The 20,146-nt window shown below is 33.8% G+C and overlaps 1 protein-coding gene and 1 long non-coding RNA gene across 2 annotated transcripts; both read right to left on the reverse strand.

The window, feature by feature from the left end:
- Positions 1–5,271: 5,271 nt before the first annotated feature.
- LOC107940063 (uncharacterized) lies at positions 5,272–6,217 on the reverse strand. Its single transcript, XR_001695351.2, has 2 exons — positions 5,959–6,217; positions 5,272–5,800 (listed from the first exon to the last, which is right to left on the reverse strand). It is a non-coding gene; the product is annotated as an uncharacterized lncRNA (long non-coding RNA).
- A 10,406-nt stretch (positions 6,218–16,623) lies between these two features.
- LOC107922401 (uncharacterized) lies at positions 16,624–18,186 on the reverse strand. Its single transcript, XM_016852424.1, has one exon. It carries the CDS (start codon positions 18,184–18,186, stop codon positions 16,624–16,626), a length of 1,563 nt encoding a protein of 520 aa, XP_016707913.1.
- Positions 18,187–20,146: the final 1,960 nt, after the last annotated feature.

The following is a 20,146-nucleotide window of genomic DNA, read 5'->3' on the forward strand; positions in this document are numbered from 1 at the left end:
TAATAAAGTGTTTATTGAGAAAAATCAGCTCAATTGAGAGGTTAATTGAGCAGGGACGAAATTATCATTGTTGAAAGTTTAAGGGAAAAATGGTAATTAACACCATGCACTAAAACAGTTTTGGACAGCAGCAGTACTCTGAATTTGAAAAATCACCAAAAATTGTAGAGATCGAATTAGAGGATGAATAAAATATTAAATTAAAGCTTATTGAGTCTAGTTTCTTATAAAAGAAACGGTGTAAGCAATGGAATTGTAAATCATGAGATATAATATATTTTGTGAGACAAGGTCAGAATGAATTCGGGTTCCCCTGTTCTGACTTTGGAAAATCATTAAAAATTGTACAAAAATGATTATGAGTTATAGTTTATATGCTTATAATCCTTAATGAGTCTATTTTCTGAAGAAATAAAGGGAAGCATCATCCTAATTCTGTACAGTGAGATAATTAATTTTTAGTGAAGAGGGGTCAGAGCTGTCATACAGTGAAACAGGGGAAACTTTAAAGAATAAACTGTACTTATTGGCTAAACCAAAAATTCTGAAATTTTTATGGTAAGAATATATGTGAGTCTAGTTTCAGGGAAAGTTAACAGATCTTAATTTGGAGTTCTGTAGCTCAAGATATAAATAATTTAGTGACTGTGACTCAGTGAGGCAGCTTTGAATGCACTCTAAATAATAATGGAATTGTAGAGAAAGTTACATATGAACATGAAATGTATTAGATTAATGATTAAATTTATTTATTTAGATCCGGAAAATTCAAATACGAAGCAAGATCGAGGAAAAGAAAAAGTTCGGGATTAGTAGATTTTTGTTTACGAACAATTGTCGAAGTAAGTTCGTGTAACTTGAATTATATTCTTAAATGCTTGAAATGTTTGTTATTGATGTGAAAATGATTTGGATGTTTATTGTATGATAATTGATGAAGTATTGATATTCTGGATGAAAAGAGGAAATAAATCCCGGTTGAATGAAAGGAAAATTCGATGGATCTCTGTAAAGGAATTGACGGTAAAAAGGATCTAGCCCGGACGGGTGATCCTATCCTGATATAGCCCTCCCGAAGAATATGTGGAAAATGGATTTAGCCCGGACGGGTAATCCGAATTAGGGTCTGAATTTAGCCTGGACTCGTAATTCAGATCCAAGCTCATTAGAGTAATTGTCGTTGCAGGGGATTTAGCCTGGACTGGTAATCTCGACAATACTCTGTGAATTTATATTACAGGGGATTTAGCCTGGACTGGTAATCCCGCTGTAGGGATGAGGTTCGCGGGAGTGTGCTCTCTGAAATGGAAATGTGCGCACATGAATATGAATTGACGGACCCGGATTTGTACACTTAGGTGTACCCCTGAATATCCATCGAAATTCCAAGTAGTTCAACGGGATAAATATGGAAAAATAACAAGGAAATGGAAATCATGGAATTGATGAGCTCATCAATCATTTATCTTTGTAATGAATTTGTATGAGGTTGAGTTTGTATGTGATAGGTATATGTTTATGTGAATTGGCTGTGTGCCTGTGTTATTAAATGATGGATGTATAAGTATGGTAAGTATAATTCCTGTCGCATGAACTTACTAAGCAAAAAGTGCTTACCCTGTTTTTTTTCCCCTGTTAGTAGAGTTAAGAGCTCGGAGGTCAGATTTGGTCGGAGACACATCACACTATCAATCTCGAGATCTCAGTACATAAAGAAACTTTATTTTGGAAATCAATGGCATGTATAAGCTAGTAAATTAGATGTTATTGTGAAATGAATGTATGGTTAGCCATTGGTATGGCTAACAAATTTTGGTTTTGGTATGTGGTGAAATTATCTTATGAATATGATAAATCTATCTTGAAAAAAAAATTCAGTAAAATCTGGTAATGTCTCATACTCTACTTCGGCGACGAATACGGGTAGGGGGTATTACATAAGCCACAAGTCTTATCTCTCTAAAGCTGCAGTGGAGCAGACTGAACATAGTGAATCTTATTTCCCTGAAGTTGCAGTGGAACAGATTGAAGCTATAAATCACAAACCTTATCTCTCTGAAGTTGCAGTAGAGCAGGTTGAAATAACAAACCTTATCCCTCTGAAGTTGCAATGAGGCAGGTTGAAGATACAAATCTTATCTCCCTAAAGTTGCAGTGGAGTAGATTGAAGACCGGCTACAAATCTTATCTCCTTGAAGTCGCAGTGAAGCAGATTAGAGCCATAAACCTTATCCCCCAAAGTGCAGTGGGGCAGGTTGAATATGCAAGTCTTATCTCACTGAAGTTGTAGTGGAGCAGACTGAAGCTACTAATCCTATCTCCCTGAAGTTGCATTAGGAGCGGATTAAAATAATGAATCCTATACCTCTGAAGTTGCAGTAGGCCGGATTAAATCTACCATAACAAGTCTTATCTCTCTAAAGTTGTAGTGGAGCAGACAGTAAATGGTAGGTCTTATCATTCAACCTTACCTCCCTAAAGTTGCAGTGGAGCTGGTTAAAGATATAAGTCTTATCTCCCTGGCGTTGCAGTGGAGTAGACTAAAACCACGAATCTTGTCCCCCTGAAGTTGCTGTGAAGAAGATTGAAGCTAAAAGTCAGATCTCTCTGAAGTGCAGTGAAGTGGATCGAAGGAACAAGACACAGTAGATTGGAATAAAGCTACGTGAAAAGAGAAGATGAGCACCAAGAAGTCAAGGCTCGGTGAGACCAGGCAAAATTGGTCTTCCTTGGTCTTTGCTCTATTTTCATTACAAGACAACGAGCAAAGAGGGGCAGCTGTATAGCCCAAATTTTGCCGAGCCCACACCAAATAAAAAACAAAGCCCACCTAAACCTACCCAAACCCAATTACAAAATAAGCCCAACACCCCAGCCCAACAAACCAAGTCAAACCAGGGTTTCAGAAAAGTTGAAACCCTAGCCCTTCTGACGCCTGCTGCTGCACAACCACCTGCCCACTTGCCACTACCACGGTCACGTCGCCACCGACTCCACTGACACTTGCAAAATGAAGATGAACATGCAAAGAACAATAGCAAACAGAGAAAAAGAAAAAGAAAACTAAAATAACATGTAAAATTGGCTATAAAAGCCGAGTATCATCTCTGTAACGGGGTTCTCCCTTTTTTACGAGCATGAAATAAAAAAAACCACGCTGTCAAGGTTTTTTTCATTTTAGGTACTTATTTTGGTTATATATTCCTATTTTGTTTATTTTTTTACATATACGAAAATATATAAAAAAAGAGAGGAACCACCTGAGTCATGCTACGCCTTTGTCGTCGAAGGCTCCTTCTTCGGTGTTCAAATCGGTCGTTGGGAGGACTGAGGGTACTTTTTCTTTTATTTTTTTGGGAATTTTGAGACCGGATTTGGGCTTAAGGGGGTCAAGATCTAGAAAATAAGTTTTTTGCCTTCACCGCCCATCGTGCGCGGCGACTCCGACGCCGACGATCAGAGTCGGGCACGGTGGCCATTGGCCAGAGCTAGGACTGGGGGAGAGAGGCTTTTGATAGAAAACTCTCACTTTTTTTCTGAAAAGCAAAGAAATGAACCTTTTAAAAAAATCTAACTTATATGGGGTCACCAAACGGCGTCGTTTAGGGCTGACCCTGATAGCCCTAAAACGACATCGTTTCACTCCCAGACCCGCATGTGCGACCCGACCCACTAAAAGATCCGCGCGTTTTTTTACTTCTGGGATATTTACTGCTTTGGTCCTTCCGCTTTTTGATGGATTTTTAATTGAGTATTTTCTATTTTTCAATTTTACCCCCAATTTTTTCGCGTTTCAATTTAGTCCTCGTTGAAACGATGTCGTTTTAGGGGGAAGGTAAAATTACCTTTTTAGTCCTCCCATGTTATGCACGCGTTCAGAAAGGTCCCCCCTTTTTATTTTATTTGTAGATTTGCCCCTAAATTTTGTTTTAAGGTTCAATTTAGTCCTTTTTTTGTCATTTTTGCTATTAAATTAATTAATTTTAATAGTATTACCATTATTTTGACTATTATTATTATTATTTAATATTCTATTACTACTATTGGATTTATTAATATTACTTACCTTATTATTATTATAATTATTTACTCATTTATAGCTTTTAAATTTCAAATTTTGTTATATGTATATATACATACATACTTATATGTATCTTTCACATTTTAAAATATGTATATTTTATATATATATATATATATTATTATTTTTTATTATAATTCACATACATATATATTTTTCTTATATGTACATATATATATATATATTTATATTTTATAATTTTTATCTATTTTCTTTATTGTTATTATTGTTTTACTTGATGTTCATTTATTTATTTATTTATATGTCCATAATTCTTTTTAATGTTTTAGTTTTTTATTTACTTGTTATTGTATATACATGATTGATTTGTTCTTTATTATTTTTCTTTTTGCTCATATTATTTTTATTTACATTATTATATTTGTTATTCCATTATACATATTAACACCATACTTCAAAAAGAAAATTTTTTCTAAATAAAGCAATATTTTGCATTTGGAAATTCGAGAAAACGTGCCCAAATATGCTGAGTTTCGATTTCTCGTTCGACCAAATAGCCAAATATCTTTCTAAAATTTCAAAGTAAGGCAATATTTTGCGTTTGGAAATTCGAGAAAACGTTCCCTAATGTGCTGGGTTTTGATTTTTTCGTTCGACCAAATAGCCAAATATCCTTTTAAAAATTCAAAGTAAGGCAATATTTTGCGTTTGGAAATTCGAGAAAACATGTCCTAATGTGCTAGGTTTCGATTTTTTCGTTTGACCAAATAGCCAAATATCCTCTTTCACCTCAATCCATGTCATTCGAGTTTTTTTTAAGGATCGTACATTAAATCTCTTTAAAGTTCTCAATCTTCTTCATTAAGACATTAATTAATCAATTAGGTACCAATTTTGGGCATTACGAGGGTGCTAATCATTTCTCGTACGTAACCGACTCCCGAACCCGTTTTTCTGAATTTCGTGGACCAAAATCATTGTTTTAATAAAATTAAATTGTTTATTAAAAACAACCACTTTTACGAGGTGACCCGATTACATCTCATCAAAAAAAAGATTTGTTGCGACTCCCATATTCGTTTTTGTTTTCAAAATCTAAGTTGACCTCATTTTATCAAAAAAATAGTGTCAACAACTATCATTAACAAAACCAAGAGCATTTGAAAGTACATTTCTATTTAGCTCTAATTATTTCTTTTCCTAATATATACATATAGAATCCAAATACATGAAACAACTTAAAAAGAATAACATTAATGCACATCCGACATAAGAATAACACTGAACAGAATTGTATTAGATGTGATTCTCGTACTCAAATTCCAGTCAAATGTAGCATGAATAGTTGTTGCCATGAACCCTCCAAGTGCATATAGCACCAAATTTAGATCGGGTCAAGAAATTTTCAATAAACTTTAATGGGAGGCCAATTCAAGAAACAAATTTCATGATATATAGCTTCTAAACAAATTGGATTTCCCATCAAGGATATTGAAGATAGTTGGCCAAGAGATTCAACACACCATAATTTCTTTGCAGATTTAACATTTCTGGTATTGAGAAAACTGCATTTGGGAGCAGTATCCTGTTGGGTTCTATCGAACCACCTCAAAACTGAAATTCCAACACAATCATACCCCTAAAATAAATCAGCACAAGATTTACAGATTACTGATAGATCCAACCAAATCAGTCGACCCCAAAACAACATATCAGCAGAAAAGTCGAAGCACACCAAAGATTTATAAGTGGGAAACCCTGTGGCAAGTAACCAAAAATTTCACCACCATAAGCAAAGCAATTACAAAGATACTTGTTCAATATCTGAAGCTTTGTGTTGAAAGGCAGAAAAGCAATCCACAACAAGAATTTCACATGTAAATCTACCTATACCCATTTACTGTATATAGCTTTACCTCATCTCCTTTTGTTCTTGCAGAAGACCCAGAACTTTATATTCTGTCTGACCCCTTGCCCGATGAAGATCTGCATCAAGTTTCTGCCTCTCTTCTTTTTTCACCATTATCTCTTAGGCTTTTCTTGGTCAACGTCTGAAATAATCTCAAATAACCCTTTTAGACTTCATTCTTATGTGTTAACTAAGATAAATAAAAGAACAACCAGGGATTTAAATTAAGGTTGCAGCCACGTTTTCGGTCGTGTTAAGTTTATTGCGGTTGCGGACATAACAGATGCTATTGTGGTCACTAAATTTATTATAAAACATAATAATTATAATTATAATTATAAAAAGTCAATTTTAATGATTTTTATAGTGTTTTCTATTTTTTTAAGCAAAATTAACCGTTGCATTAAGAATGGGGAAAACCAAAAGGAAAACAAAACAATAGGCCATAAGAAAATACTACTTTCCCCCCTTCACATCAATGACACATGTCATTCAAAGAAAGGGAAACTAAAACACTAGCACTGTACCCTAAAACTAAAAATAAAACCTTGAAAACAACATAAATCAATTTGAAAGTTAAAAAACGTTAAAGCCCTTTGGTTTAAAACACAACTCCCTTTCTTGCATGGGAGAAAATCTTCAGAGTGGCCTTGATTTTTAATCAACAACCCTCTAAGATCCTGAGCTTCATCGGAGCCTTTTATATTCCTCCGGACTCAGGTACAACGAAATCCAAACTTTTTATCCTTCACGAAAACCCTGCATGTCTTTGAGGATTTAAAATAACAGGAATAGTGGCCCGTCTGCAATTAACTGTTACCTGTTAAATTTTAAATTACGGTCGCAAGGTGTGACTTCACTTCACACTGCTATTTTTAGCAGTAGTAGTTTCGGATGGCGCCGCTATTGATATATAGCGGCTGCTATACCGGGACCGCTATTTAAATTCCTGAAAACAATTTCAGAATTATATTTTATTTATTCTCTTATTTCGAGAACTACAATACAGAAGAGACAAAATTATGAACCCAAAAAGAAAAACATAGAAGAGACCAAAAAAAAAACTAAGAAACATTAAACAGTCCTGCAGTCCCAAAATAAACAAAGCATACATATGCCACTGGTTTTTCATGCAAAGAAACTAGTTCTATCCTTCATGCTTCTTTTTAATCGGCATTGTGGCCAGCGTGACCTTAGCCATCGTTCAACGTAGTGCGAATAGTATTCATCATAGCTGTTTCGTCAAAATTCTGGGCAGTCTCCATGTCGTTTTTGGCAATTGCATCAAAGAAGGGCATGAACTCGTCCACAACATTTTGCTTGGCGGCTTTCTTAGCAGCCATATCCTCCTTCTTTCTCTTAAGCAACGTACGCTCCCTACCCTTCTCTCGAACAGCCCTTTGCAACTTTCTCATCTGCCTTTTCTCCCTTCTGTTCCATTCCAACGCAGCTTCCACAGCCATAGCCATAACCCCATCTTGATTATCCTGTTTGATTTTTAAAAAAAAAACAAGAAACTTCGTTCATTAACAAAATCTAGGGCCTCATTAATGTAATTATAGTTGGTAAATGAATAAAAAGAAAAAGAAACTGAAACCGTTGAAATAAAAATCTAACCATAGGAGTATGAGACAGAGATTCTGGATAACTAACAAGTAAAAGCCGAAAGAATTGTTTTGTTAGTTTTGATGGGGAGCTTGGGGTAGATATTTATATCCCATGGGAATTGGTCTGGGAGTCCGCATGTGATCCTATTCCTCCCCACCAACTGCCTACACCTACCTGAATTAATGGAGTTAAAAAATTTTAAATTTATCAACTTGTTAAGTGATTTTAAAATTTTTTCAAATAATTATTTGAGTTAAATTAAAATTTTAAACATGACAAATTAAAATTTCGTTACATTATAATTAATTACATATTAAAGCACATAAATTTAAAATCATATTTATTAAAATACCTTTTCAAAGCAAAATAAAAAAATTATTTAGTATAATAAACTTGAATTATTATTAATTTATTTTGTCCCAAAATTATTATCTTTTAACTTTTTTAAAATCTTTTGACTTTCTTTATATATTTTTTAGAATTTTTTAAAAATTTTATAATTTTTTAAATATATAAAATTTGAAATTTTTACAAATATTTTAATTTTTTGTAATTTTTATTAATAGAGAAATCAAAATTTTTTATTTAGTGACCTAAAAATATTTAGGTCCGAATTACAAAATTGGTTTTAATTTGATTTAAAAAAATCATGTCATATTAGCAGCTTTCCCTGTCCTTCAATTTGATTATTATTATTATTTATCTAAATATTGCCGGCAGTTTGTTTACCGGATATGACCACGTTTGAACCTTGTGCACAGCACATGGTATGGTAGCCATGCAATCAATAAATGTAACCCAAAAAAAACCCCTTTTCGACAACAACCAAAAAACATGCCGATTTCGTAATAATATTTTAAAGCAGGGTATAGCGCTGACTATAGGAGTCACCCCTCAACTTGCACGCATATGATTAACGGATTTATGTCCACAACCCCCCCGATATCTGGTGTCGGCACAAACCAAATTGGAATTATGATTTCAACCATTATGGGTTATACATCATTTTAAAATTTTACCATTTTATATACACGTATTCTTTTAATCTTCTTAAACAAATTAAATCATTTTATACAAATTCCTCTTTTCTACTCTTAATACATGTACTAATTGCTACATAATTGAATATTGTACCAAAGGTTTTCAACATCTAATTACTGTTGGTAAAAAATATTAGAGTTTATTAATAGAAATTAAATATTAATGATTTATTTCGTTATCACACATATACATACATAATTTGAATTGATAGAAGACTGATAATTAAATAATTTAACGGTGTTGATAATTCTTAAAAATTCACCTTAGCATTTTAATAAGAATAATATATTTAAACTAACTAATAATAATATAAAAGTTGATGCACCAAATTATGTTAATATTAAAGTATAGAGATTAAATCTCAAATATGAGTGAAATATTGGGATCACAACTAAAATTTAACTATTCTTATATAATCTTAAAAAAGTAGATGGATTAGAACTGAAATTTAAAAATATTTTAATTCTTTAACAAATTGAAGAAAAATGTAATTAAAAAATATTTTTAAAAATATTTAACTAATTTTAAATCAATTATATTAATTTTATTTTAAAATATTAAATATTAAAATAATACAAAAATTCATCATAGTTTGTATGTTAATATTAATATATTATATATTGTTTAAATAATATTATTAATAATTTCTTATAGGTTATTTGTTATATATATTTTAACATTAAAATGATTAATATTCAATTTTTTGTAAATTTATTTTTATATTTCTCTACTTTAATCAATCAATGAATGTAATTAAGTCCTTTACTCAAAAAAAAAAGAATGTAATTAAGTCCTATTATATTTGAAAAATATAAATTTAAGTAGATAAATGTTATTAATATGTGTGTAATACCCAAATTTTGTCCGGGCCTGATTAAAAAACCCAAATAATAAATAAACAATAAAATTTAAAGTCCTAATACAGTCCATTTACAATAAAAATATAAAAACCAAAATTTACAAAGCCAATTAACCTAAAATACAGACCCAACACCAGCCCAATGGCCTAAATCTCTACCCAAACCCAAAACCAAAATGGCCCATTTTTCTGAAGTCTCTAGAAACCCCTAGGGTTTTTGGAATGATATGAGCCGCAACCAGGCTCCCACGCGCCGCAGCTACCAGTCATTTTTCCCCTGTGTGTGTTACACTTCTAAGCGCGTGCACTCCAGCTGGTGAACCTGTAACAAACAGAAATCGCAAAGGCAGAGAAAGGGGCAACAAAGGAAAAGAGGCCAGCAAATGAAAGCAAAAAGATGCACTAGTAAAATAAAAGAATTTGTTTTTGATGCGAGTCTAAATTTTGAGTAAGAAAAGAAAAGAGAATTAAGAGGAAGAAGATGAAGAGAGAATTCTGAGATTTGTTTGTTACTGAAATTTTCCTTGATAATCGCTTCCATACAATACATGCAGATTTAAAGAAACTACAACGTAATGACGTAGACTATTTTGTTATAATCAAAACGCTCCGTATTACTAATCCCTAAACCTCCCGTTTCACTTAGGCTTGTAAATTTCTTTGCTGATTTTTTTAGCCCGTAACAATACTCCCTTCCTGGAAGAACAGCCTTGTCCTCAAGGCTGAAAATTAGGAAATTTGTCCTGGATTGCAGTGAAAGATTCCCACGTTGCATCTTCAGGAAAAGAGTTGGCCCATTCTACTAACACCTCAGTCACAACTTGGCTCCCTTTCTTAACTATCCTTCGGTCAATAATGCGAATTGGCTCTTTTGGCAAGGCACCATGATCATCCATCAGTGGCAATTGAGCCTGAGTTGGGGCCACTCCCATATGTTTCTTCAATTGAAAAACGTGGAATGTCGGATGAATTCGGGAATGCTGCGGAAGTTGCAAAGTGTAAGCCACTGCCCCTAGTTTCTTAATCACAGGAAAAGTGACATAGTACTTTGGAGACAACTTCTGATTAGAGACCTTCCAAATGGATTGTTGTCTATATGATTGTAAGCGTAAGTAAACCATGTCACCCACCTAAAAGCTTCTCTCTGATCGGTGTCTGTCTGCCAGTTGCTTCATACGAGTCTGGGCCTTCTTGAGGAAAAACTGGAGTAGTTTTCGAGCAGCTTCTCTAGCTTGTAAACTGCGATCCACAACAGCCACGGAAGAAGCACCGGCCAAGTAAGGCATATGTGTAGGGGGAGGCTGTCCATACAGTGCCTCATATGGTGTGAGATGAATAGAAGAATAGTAGGATGAATTGTACCACTATTCAGCCAGTGGCAGCCATTGAACCCACTGTGCAGGTGTTTCCCCTGTCATGCACCTTAGATAATTTTCTAGGTAGCAATTAAGGACCTCAGTCTGACCATGCATTTGTGGATGATAGGCTGTCGATAATAGGAGCTTAGTTTCCGATTGTCGAAATAACTCCTGCCAGAAGCTACTAATGAAAATTTTATCCCTGTCCGAAATGATAGATTCAGGCATACCATGCAATTTGTAAATTTGCGTCAAATATTCATGGGCCACGTCTTTAGCTGTATACGGGTGACTCAACGCCAAAAAGTAACCGTATTTGGTGAGTGGTCAACCACGATAAGGATGGAAGTCTTCTTATTTGAGGCTGGTAAGCCTTCAATAAAATCCATGCTGATCACCGACCAAGCCCTCTCTGGTATCGGCAAAGGCTGTAAAAGACCAGGAGAAGCTACTGATTCGCCTTTGCATTTTTGGCACACTAAACATTCACGAGTCTACTTCTTAACATCCGTCATAAGCCCTTTCCAGTATAATTGACTCGAGATTCTTTTCCTAATGACATGCACCCCCGAATGACCTCCAATGGAACTAGAGTGGAAGTGAAGGAACAGTTCTCGACGCAGTTGAGGAACTTTACCCACAATGATTTTCCCTTTTCGAAACAGAAATCGACCATCCCAAGAGTACTTTTGGTCAGTATTTCAAAACTGCTAAACCTTCTAAATAATCCTCTGTAGCTTGTCATCCAACGTATATGACTGTTGTACCTGCTCCAAGAGACCCGAAATAACTGAACTAGTAGATAGCTGATAGCACTGACAATGATCAAAATGTGGTTGTCGAGAAAGAGCATCAGCAACCTTGTTATTAATCCATTTTCTATATGACACTTCAAAATCGTATCCCAACATTTTTGTGACCCATCGTTGCTGAAACGGGGTAACAACCACTTGATCAGATAAAAATCGTAAACTCTGGTGATCTGTCCTAATTTTAAAATGTCGACCGACTAAGTAGGGTGCCACTTCCAAATCGCCAACAGTACTGCCATCATCTCTTTTTCATAAATTGACAAGACTTGGTGGCGTAACCCGAGAGCTTTACTTGTAACACCCCTATACCATGTTCGACTTAAGGAACCTAATATAGGAATGTTACATTTGGTGCCAAATTAATTCTTGGCTAATTTCTAATATATTTGAACACAAAAACTAAAAATTTGAAACATACCTAATATTTTTTTTTCCTAAGTACATGCCATTCTAATCAAAACTTTAAAACATACCCTGTTGTTGCTTGAAGATGTGATGAGATGAAAACTCGTAATCTCAAATTCAACTTTTCGAAAATTTCTATATCTAATCTGCGCACGGAAACAAACCGTACGCTGAGTATACACCCAGTGGTATTACTATAATTCAAATACTTAAGGCAAAAACAACACACATATATATAAATATATTAAATCTTCCACTATTTTACCATTAATATATTATTCATGCATTTAAACTTTAATTTTATTTCAAATGTATGTATTTTACATTGCTTCTCTTTATTTTAACTTATTTATCTTCTTACTATATCAGTATCTATTTCATGCATTTCATCAATAACCATTTCATAAAATCATTATTTCATACATTTCATTTATACATCTCAATTCAATAACTTATTCTATTTCATATCTAAAACCTTACAACATTAGTCTTTCAGTAACTATTTCACATTTGTTTCAATTTCCCATTCCATTTTAATAATTTATCCATCATCAATTTCCATCATCAATTCATTCTTTTATAATCAATTTACAGTTAAAGTCTTTAAATACTCACTTCATACATTAAATCCATAAATATATTTCAATAACTTGTATTCAATTAAATTCAAGTATTATTTTACTATTTCAAATTATTTCATTTTCATTTCTCATTTTTATATTATCAAAATCTATTTCATAAAATTTATCCTTATCTGTTTCTTGAATAATAATTCTTACCTTTCACATATGTCATATCATTCAGATTTAGTTTTATCAGTAACTTTATTTCATTTACCCCTATTAACTTGACTCGGACTCGACGGATACACGGATTCCAACCAAACACACCAGTAAACAGTAATCAGTAACGGTAACAGTAGCAGTAACAGTAACAATATTCAACACACAAAGTGCTGAATCTGTAACAGTAACGGTAACAGTATTCGACACACAAAGTGCCGAATCGGTAACAGTAACAGTAACAATATTCGACACACAAAGTGCCGAATCAGTAACAGTAACAGTAGTCGGCACATAAGTGCTTGATCAGTAAGCCGGCAAATACCCCGTACTCTTCCATATCCTATGGCATGCCAACTATATCCGACTAGCCCGACTAGTTAATAGGGTATTTAATTTACCTTTCAGTACAATTTCCATCTTAGTTCAGTATCAATTATAAATTTCTTATTTCAATCAGTTTCACAGCATTGCAGTAATTCGTTACTTCAGTATTTTCACAGTTCAATGCAGTACACATAATAGTATTCAGTATTCCATAATTCAGTTCAGTATCAGTCACACATATCAATTTCCACTTTCTCAATTTCAATTCCAATAAAATCCATATCAATCACCAATTTCAATGTTCCAGTTTAATTCAATAATTCAATTCAAACCATTTCAATTTATATTCAATAATCACATTTCAATTCAAATTCACTTTCCACTTTCTAATCTACCAATACATATTACCAATAATAATTCAATTCCAATAATAAAACACACACAAATATATAATATTCATTACTAAATCACTTCAATTAAAATTATACAAAATATAGTTCATACGAGCTTAACAGGCTAAATTGCAGAAATACTAAAATTCATGAACATTTTAAAAATTTCTATTTTTCTCGAATTTCCACCCAATCATGATCTAAATTAATATTTCATTCCATTTACTAATTTAAATAATAAAACAATTCATTTCATGCAATTTGGTCACTTTTTGACATTTTTACAAATTTACCCTTAAAGTTTCACATTTGTTCAATTTAGTCCCTGAACCTAAAACATGTAAATTGGTCATTTTTAATGTAAACTCATGCTAGTTAAATAATCATATATTTTCCTCCTCCTCCTCTCCATTCCACATCCTTAATGTGTATAACACACTTAAACAACCTTAATTATAATTTCTCTATTCATTCACATGTATATCCAAAACTGTTTATCCGAGTCAAAGTCACTAAATTATTTTTATCTGGAGATACAGAGCTCCAAATTGGATTCCGTAAATTTTTCCTAAAACTAGACTCATATACCTTTCTACCATAAAATTTCCAGAATTTTTGGTTTAGCCAATTAGTACAGTTTATTCTTTAAAATTTCCCCTGTTTCACTGCCCAACAGCCCTGACCTCTCCTTACTAAAATTTACTTAACTCCCTGTAAAAAATTCAAACAATGTTCTTGTTTGTTTCTTTTAAAAATAGACTCAATAAGGAATTCAAGAATGTAAACCTCAACCCATAATTATTTTTTTACAATTTTTGATGATTTTCTAAAGTCAGAACAGGGGAACCCGAAATCATTCTGACCTTGTCTCACAAAATCTATTATATCTCATGATTTAAAATTCCGTTACTTACACCGTTTCTTTTATGAGAAACTAGACTAAGTAAGATTTAATTCCATATGTTTTCATCCTCTAATTTCATTTACACAATTTATGGTGATTTTTCAAAGTTAACCCACTGCTGCTGTCCAAAACTGTTTTAGTGCAAAATGTTAGTTACTAAATTTATAACTTCCTTATTTCCTTCCTCTATAATATTTCTCATCACTTTCACTTATTTCACTTCACTAATATATCAAGAACATAAGACTTTATATAAGAAAACTCTACTATAACATCTTTCCCATGCTATTTCAATAATATCAAACTTAAAAATATATTGAAATCTCCATGTTCTTACCTTGTCCTATTGATTTCAATCTTTAACTTGATTTTCTCTCTCCTCCAGCTTCAATTTCTTGAATCCAAATTGATATTCTAGCTCCCCATAGTCTCCTTGTTATCTTTCTCTCTTGATGGATATGGAAATTCTTTTGAATTCTAGGTGAAAATGGTAAGTTTTTGGAGGAAGGACCAAATTGTAAAGAAAGTAAAATTTTCCTTCTTTCTTTCTTCTCCTCACGTTGGATGCATGGAAAATGATAGGTTGCTTGGTTTTCATCTTTCTTTCCACATATATATATATACTAAATAAATTAATAATAAAATAATAAAATATCATTTAAAAAATTAAATTAAAATATTAATAAACTAATATTTATTTATTTATTAATCTAAAATATCTCCAACATCATCATTATCTTCTAGATTTCTCTCTCTTCTATTTGACCATTTTGCCCTTTATAATCTTTTAAAATTTCATCCTTGAGTCATCACTTAATTTGGTAAAATTGTGATTTAGTCCATCAAACTTCTTCACCTTTTTCAATTTGGTCCTAATCCATCCATTTTTCTTAATTTCTAGATCATTCCACCCTTAAAATATTTACACTATTAGTCCTTCAACTTTTTCATATTTACACTTTAACCCTTCAAATTTTGAGTATTTACTCTTGGGCAACAAAACTTTTCTCACTTTTGCGATTTAATCCTTTCTTGAATTAATATGTCATAATATACCTTCCATTGTTGACATAACTCAATTTCCCTTTTTATCACTTTATTTCCTTATTTTACCATATCAGGGATATTATCTTACTTTCTTACTGTAGTAATTTTCGGGGTATTACAATTTCATAGCTAGTTAACCTTTCTAGCTTCTAGAATTCAAATTCTACATTTTATACAAATAGGTCCTTTCCTTAATTAATCACTAAATCAATAAAATTTTCATATCAATATTTTCATGCAACCTTCTTATCATAATGCAACCCATGTCGTATTTTAAAATCAATTTTTCCTCGTCGGATTTGCGGTCCCGAAACCACTGTTCCAACTAGACCCAAAATCGGGCTGTTACATTACTAAAGAAAGCAACCGGCCTCCCTTGCTGCTATAGAACTGCACCAATGCCAACCCCATTAGCATCTGTGTCGACCACGAATTCGAGCTGAAAATTTGGAAGTGCTAACACTGGAGCTGAGCTTATAGCTTGTTTAAGTGTCTAGAAAGCTTCAGTAGCTCTGTCAGACCATTCCCACCCATTTTTATTTAACAAATCAGTTAATGGATGAGCCATCATTCCATAATTCTTGATAAACTGCCTGTAGTACCCGGTGAGACCAAGAAAGTCGCGCAACTCCTTCACTGATCGAGGAACGGGCCAAGTAAGTATGCAATCAATTTTTGAGGTGCCCATGAAAACGATTCCTTCCTGCAGAACATGTCCCAGGTAATGAATTTGGGAAGACCCAAAACAACATTTTGTCTTTTTAGCATACAACTGCTGCTCCTTTAGAATCAACAAAACTGACCTCAAATGTTGTAAGTGCTCCGACCAAGACTTTGAGTAGACAAGAATGTCATTAAAAAATACTAGCACAAATTTCCGCAGCAAGGACTTAAAGATTGAGTTCATGCGAGCTTGGAAGCTTAAGAGAGTATTAGTGAGGCCAAAGGGCATCACTAAAAATTCATAGTGCCCTTCATGCGTACGAAATGCAGTTTTATGTACATCAGGCTCCCACATTCAGATTTGGTGATAATCGAACCTTAAATACAGTTTAGAAAACACATTGGCCTCCCCTAGTTCATCCAGTAACTCTTCGATCACCGGAATAAGAAACTTATCTTTGACTGTATGTTGGTTCAACTGCCTATAATCCACGGACAATCTCCAGCTCCCATATTTCTTCTTGACCATAACAATGGGGAAGCAAAAGAGCTGGTATTGTCGCGAATGATTCCAGCTTGCAGCATTTCCTGAATGAGCTTCTCCATTTCATTTTTTTGAAACGCTGGATATCGATAAGGCCGCATCTTGATTACTGGTCCTTCATCCATTAATAGAATTTTGTGGTCGTGCAACCTGCGGGGTGGTAACCCCTTTGGGACCTGAAATATGCCATCAAACTCCCTCAACAATTCTCGAAGGTGAATTTCATGGTCCTTGTTCTCCTTGGTAGAGAGCATCACTTGTTCGGGTGAGCTCAACACTACTGTAAAAGGTCCTATTGATTGCCCAATTGTTGCAAAACATCTCGGGTTAAATTCCATATTTCCTGCTGCCAATGAACCAGGAGCTATGCCTTGGAGAACACAAGATTCCCCTACTACATTAAACTGCATAGTTAGGGAACCAAAATTCCACATAATGTCCCCAAGGGTCAATAACCATTGCACCCCCAACACCATATCACACCCTTTCAAAGCTAACACTATGAAGTCAGTTGTAAACTTATGATTTTGCACCTCCCATGTAACCTCTTTACACAAACCCCTAGTAAACAAACAACTTCCATTCGCTACAGAGACCCTCAACTGCTCTTGTCGCACCACTGGTAGAGGCAATCTATGAACCAATTTTGTGTCAACGAAATTATGGGTACTACCTGAATCAACTAAAATGATAGCCCAATGGGTCCCCATTTTAGCAGCCATCCTCATGGTATTATGCCTTTGCATCCCAGTAAGAGCATTCAGTGAAATGGTAGGAGACTTAGGACCCTCCTCATCATTCCCATTTTCTTCCAACTTGTTAGAGCACTCCTGAAACTCCTCAGTCTCTCCATCAGAATGAGGTTCCAGTAAGACTTGATACAGTTGAGTTTTCATGCACTTATGACCCGTATGATATTTAGCCCTACACCAGAAACAAAGGCCCTTCTGCTTCCTTTCAGCCATCACTGCTGGAGATATGTTTCTAGACCCCGGGTTGTTTGATAAGACCTTAATAGCAGACTGAACACTAACTACCGATCTTGTGGGAAAAGAAGAGTGCCTCGATATAGCAGAAGTGTTGCTAAAATTTTTAGGTGAATTAACCCTAAGAGTTGTAGGCCTTCTCCCCGAATGAAAAATTAGTATTTCAATATTTTTAGCTAATTGAAAGGCTTCCATCAGTGTCGATAGTGCAAATAAATCCAAATAATGGCCTATTTCAGCTTTCAAATTTCCTAGAAAAATGCTAAGAGCATACGATTCAGGTAGATGTAATTGATTAAGTAATCCTATAAAGAGATCTTGAAACTGCTCAATCGTACCTTGCTGTTTCAAGTTGACCAACTCCCTCATTGGATCCTTAAATGTTCCACAACCAAAATGATCTTGGAGGCTCTTTATATACGCCGGCCACGACAGTATTTGCAGACCTCCATTACGCTGAGAGTAGAAATGATGCCATTCCAACGCTCGGACCTCCAAGTTCAACATTACCAGATGGACTTTACTAGCATCAGGTATATCTTCTGCTTCGAAATACTACTCTAACTTGGTCCACCATCCCCAAAAATCGGTACCATCAAACTTGGGGCATTCCAATCGACTATGATTAATAGAAACTCCAGCCACATATGAGGAATTTTTCATCTGTACACTACCCCCATTTGGAACAACGGGTTCTATCTGCATTTGAGGTAACTCTGTGTTCTTAGGTATGAAGCCAGGAGGAGCTCCCAAAACACCCTTACCTTTGTCCCCGAAAGCATTTGCCGACGACCCTGCTGGTGGTGGTCTGAAATACTAACTCAGCAAAGCTTGAAGATCTCCCTAAAACTCAGTTTTAAATTCCTGCAGACGATGTTCCAATTTTGTTTCCACCCGAGCGATTTCCTTTTAAATTTTAGAAATCTCCTGCTGCATACTGCCCACCTCCTTCTGTAACCTCGTAGATACTCCATCGCCAACCATCAGAAGGGATCGTGAAAACTCTGATACCATTGATGCGAGCCTAAATTTTGAGTAAGAAAAGAAAAGAGAATTGAGAGGAAGAAGATGAAGAGAGAATTCTGAGATTTGCTTGTTACTGAAATTTTCCTTGATAATCGCTTCTATGCAATACATGCAGATTTAAAGAAACTACAACGTAATGATGTGGACTATTTTGTTATAATCAAAATGCTCCATATTACTAATCCCTAAACTCCCCGTTTCACTTAGGCTTGTAAATTTCTCTGCTGATTTTTTTAGCTCGTAACAGTTTTGGATCTTATTTATTTTATTTTCTTTATTTCTCTTTATTCGGCTATATAAAGCCATTAAATACGCTGTAAAACGGATCCGATTTGGAAAAAAAATCAATAAAGAAAAAGAGCACGATTAACAGTTCAAAGAAGAGGTGATTCACCATTTTTTTCCTCTACGTTTCTCTACTGTTTTCTTTTACTCTTTTTGTTTTATACGAAAAACAAAAAAAGAAAGGGAGATTTACCTTCGTTGGGGGCTATCGACGTCTCTTTCCGCTCCAATTTGAGTCGGGGAAGGATAGAAAGGGGGTCCGAGTCTGAAACGGAGCTCAGAGGGGAGGAGAATAGTTTTTTTAGGGTTTGATGTGTGAATAATAGGAGGCTGTTAATTTTAGGTTTATTCTAGCTGATGAACTGTGAAGGAAATGGTACCGTTTTAAGCATGCTTCAGTAGCGACGTCGTTTAAGGCCAAGATCCGCACGGTGACCCTACCCGGGGCAGGATCCGTGCAATTTTGTTCAAAGGTCTATTTGCATAATGAGTCCTTCTATATTTTATGTTCTTTCAATTCGATTTTCTTCAGTTTTTTTACATTATACCATATATTTGATCCTGTTTTTATTTTGATCCTCAGTCAAACGGCATCGTTCTTATTGATCGGATTTGAACATCCGAATATTTGCGTTTAATTGCCGTTTTGGTCCTTCAGATTTGAATCGATTAATAATTTAGTTCGTTTTTTCGTTTAATTCTAGTTGCAATTTAATTTTTATTTATTTATTGTTAAATATATTTAATTCTTATTTTGACATAGTTATTTCTAACATTATTTTAATATTTAAGTTTGATATTGTTTTTAAACTTATTATTAGTACAATTTTAAAATATAATATATTATTATTTTAAATTGTTATTAATATTATATAAATTTATCATATATTGATGTTTTAAATCTATTATATATTTTGTTTATTTCATCATTAATTGTTTTATATATTTTATTGGAACTCAATATGATTTGAATAAATTTTGATGTTTTATTTTATATTGCTTTTTTTGAATTTACCTTTTTATTCCTATACGGTAAATATTACATGATAATATTTGTTATAATACTATTATTCATATAAATATATAGCTTCTTAAATTATTCTTTTCTTAAGTACGTATTAATGTTTTGGTTTTGTTATGATCATTAATTTTAAGT

The sequence above is a fragment of the Gossypium hirsutum genome, chromosome D13 (assembly GCF_007990345.1).
Source record: "Gossypium hirsutum isolate 1008001.06 chromosome D13, Gossypium_hirsutum_v2.1, whole genome shotgun sequence".
In the NCBI taxonomy this organism is placed as follows: Eukaryota; Viridiplantae; Streptophyta; class Magnoliopsida; order Malvales; family Malvaceae; genus Gossypium; species Gossypium hirsutum.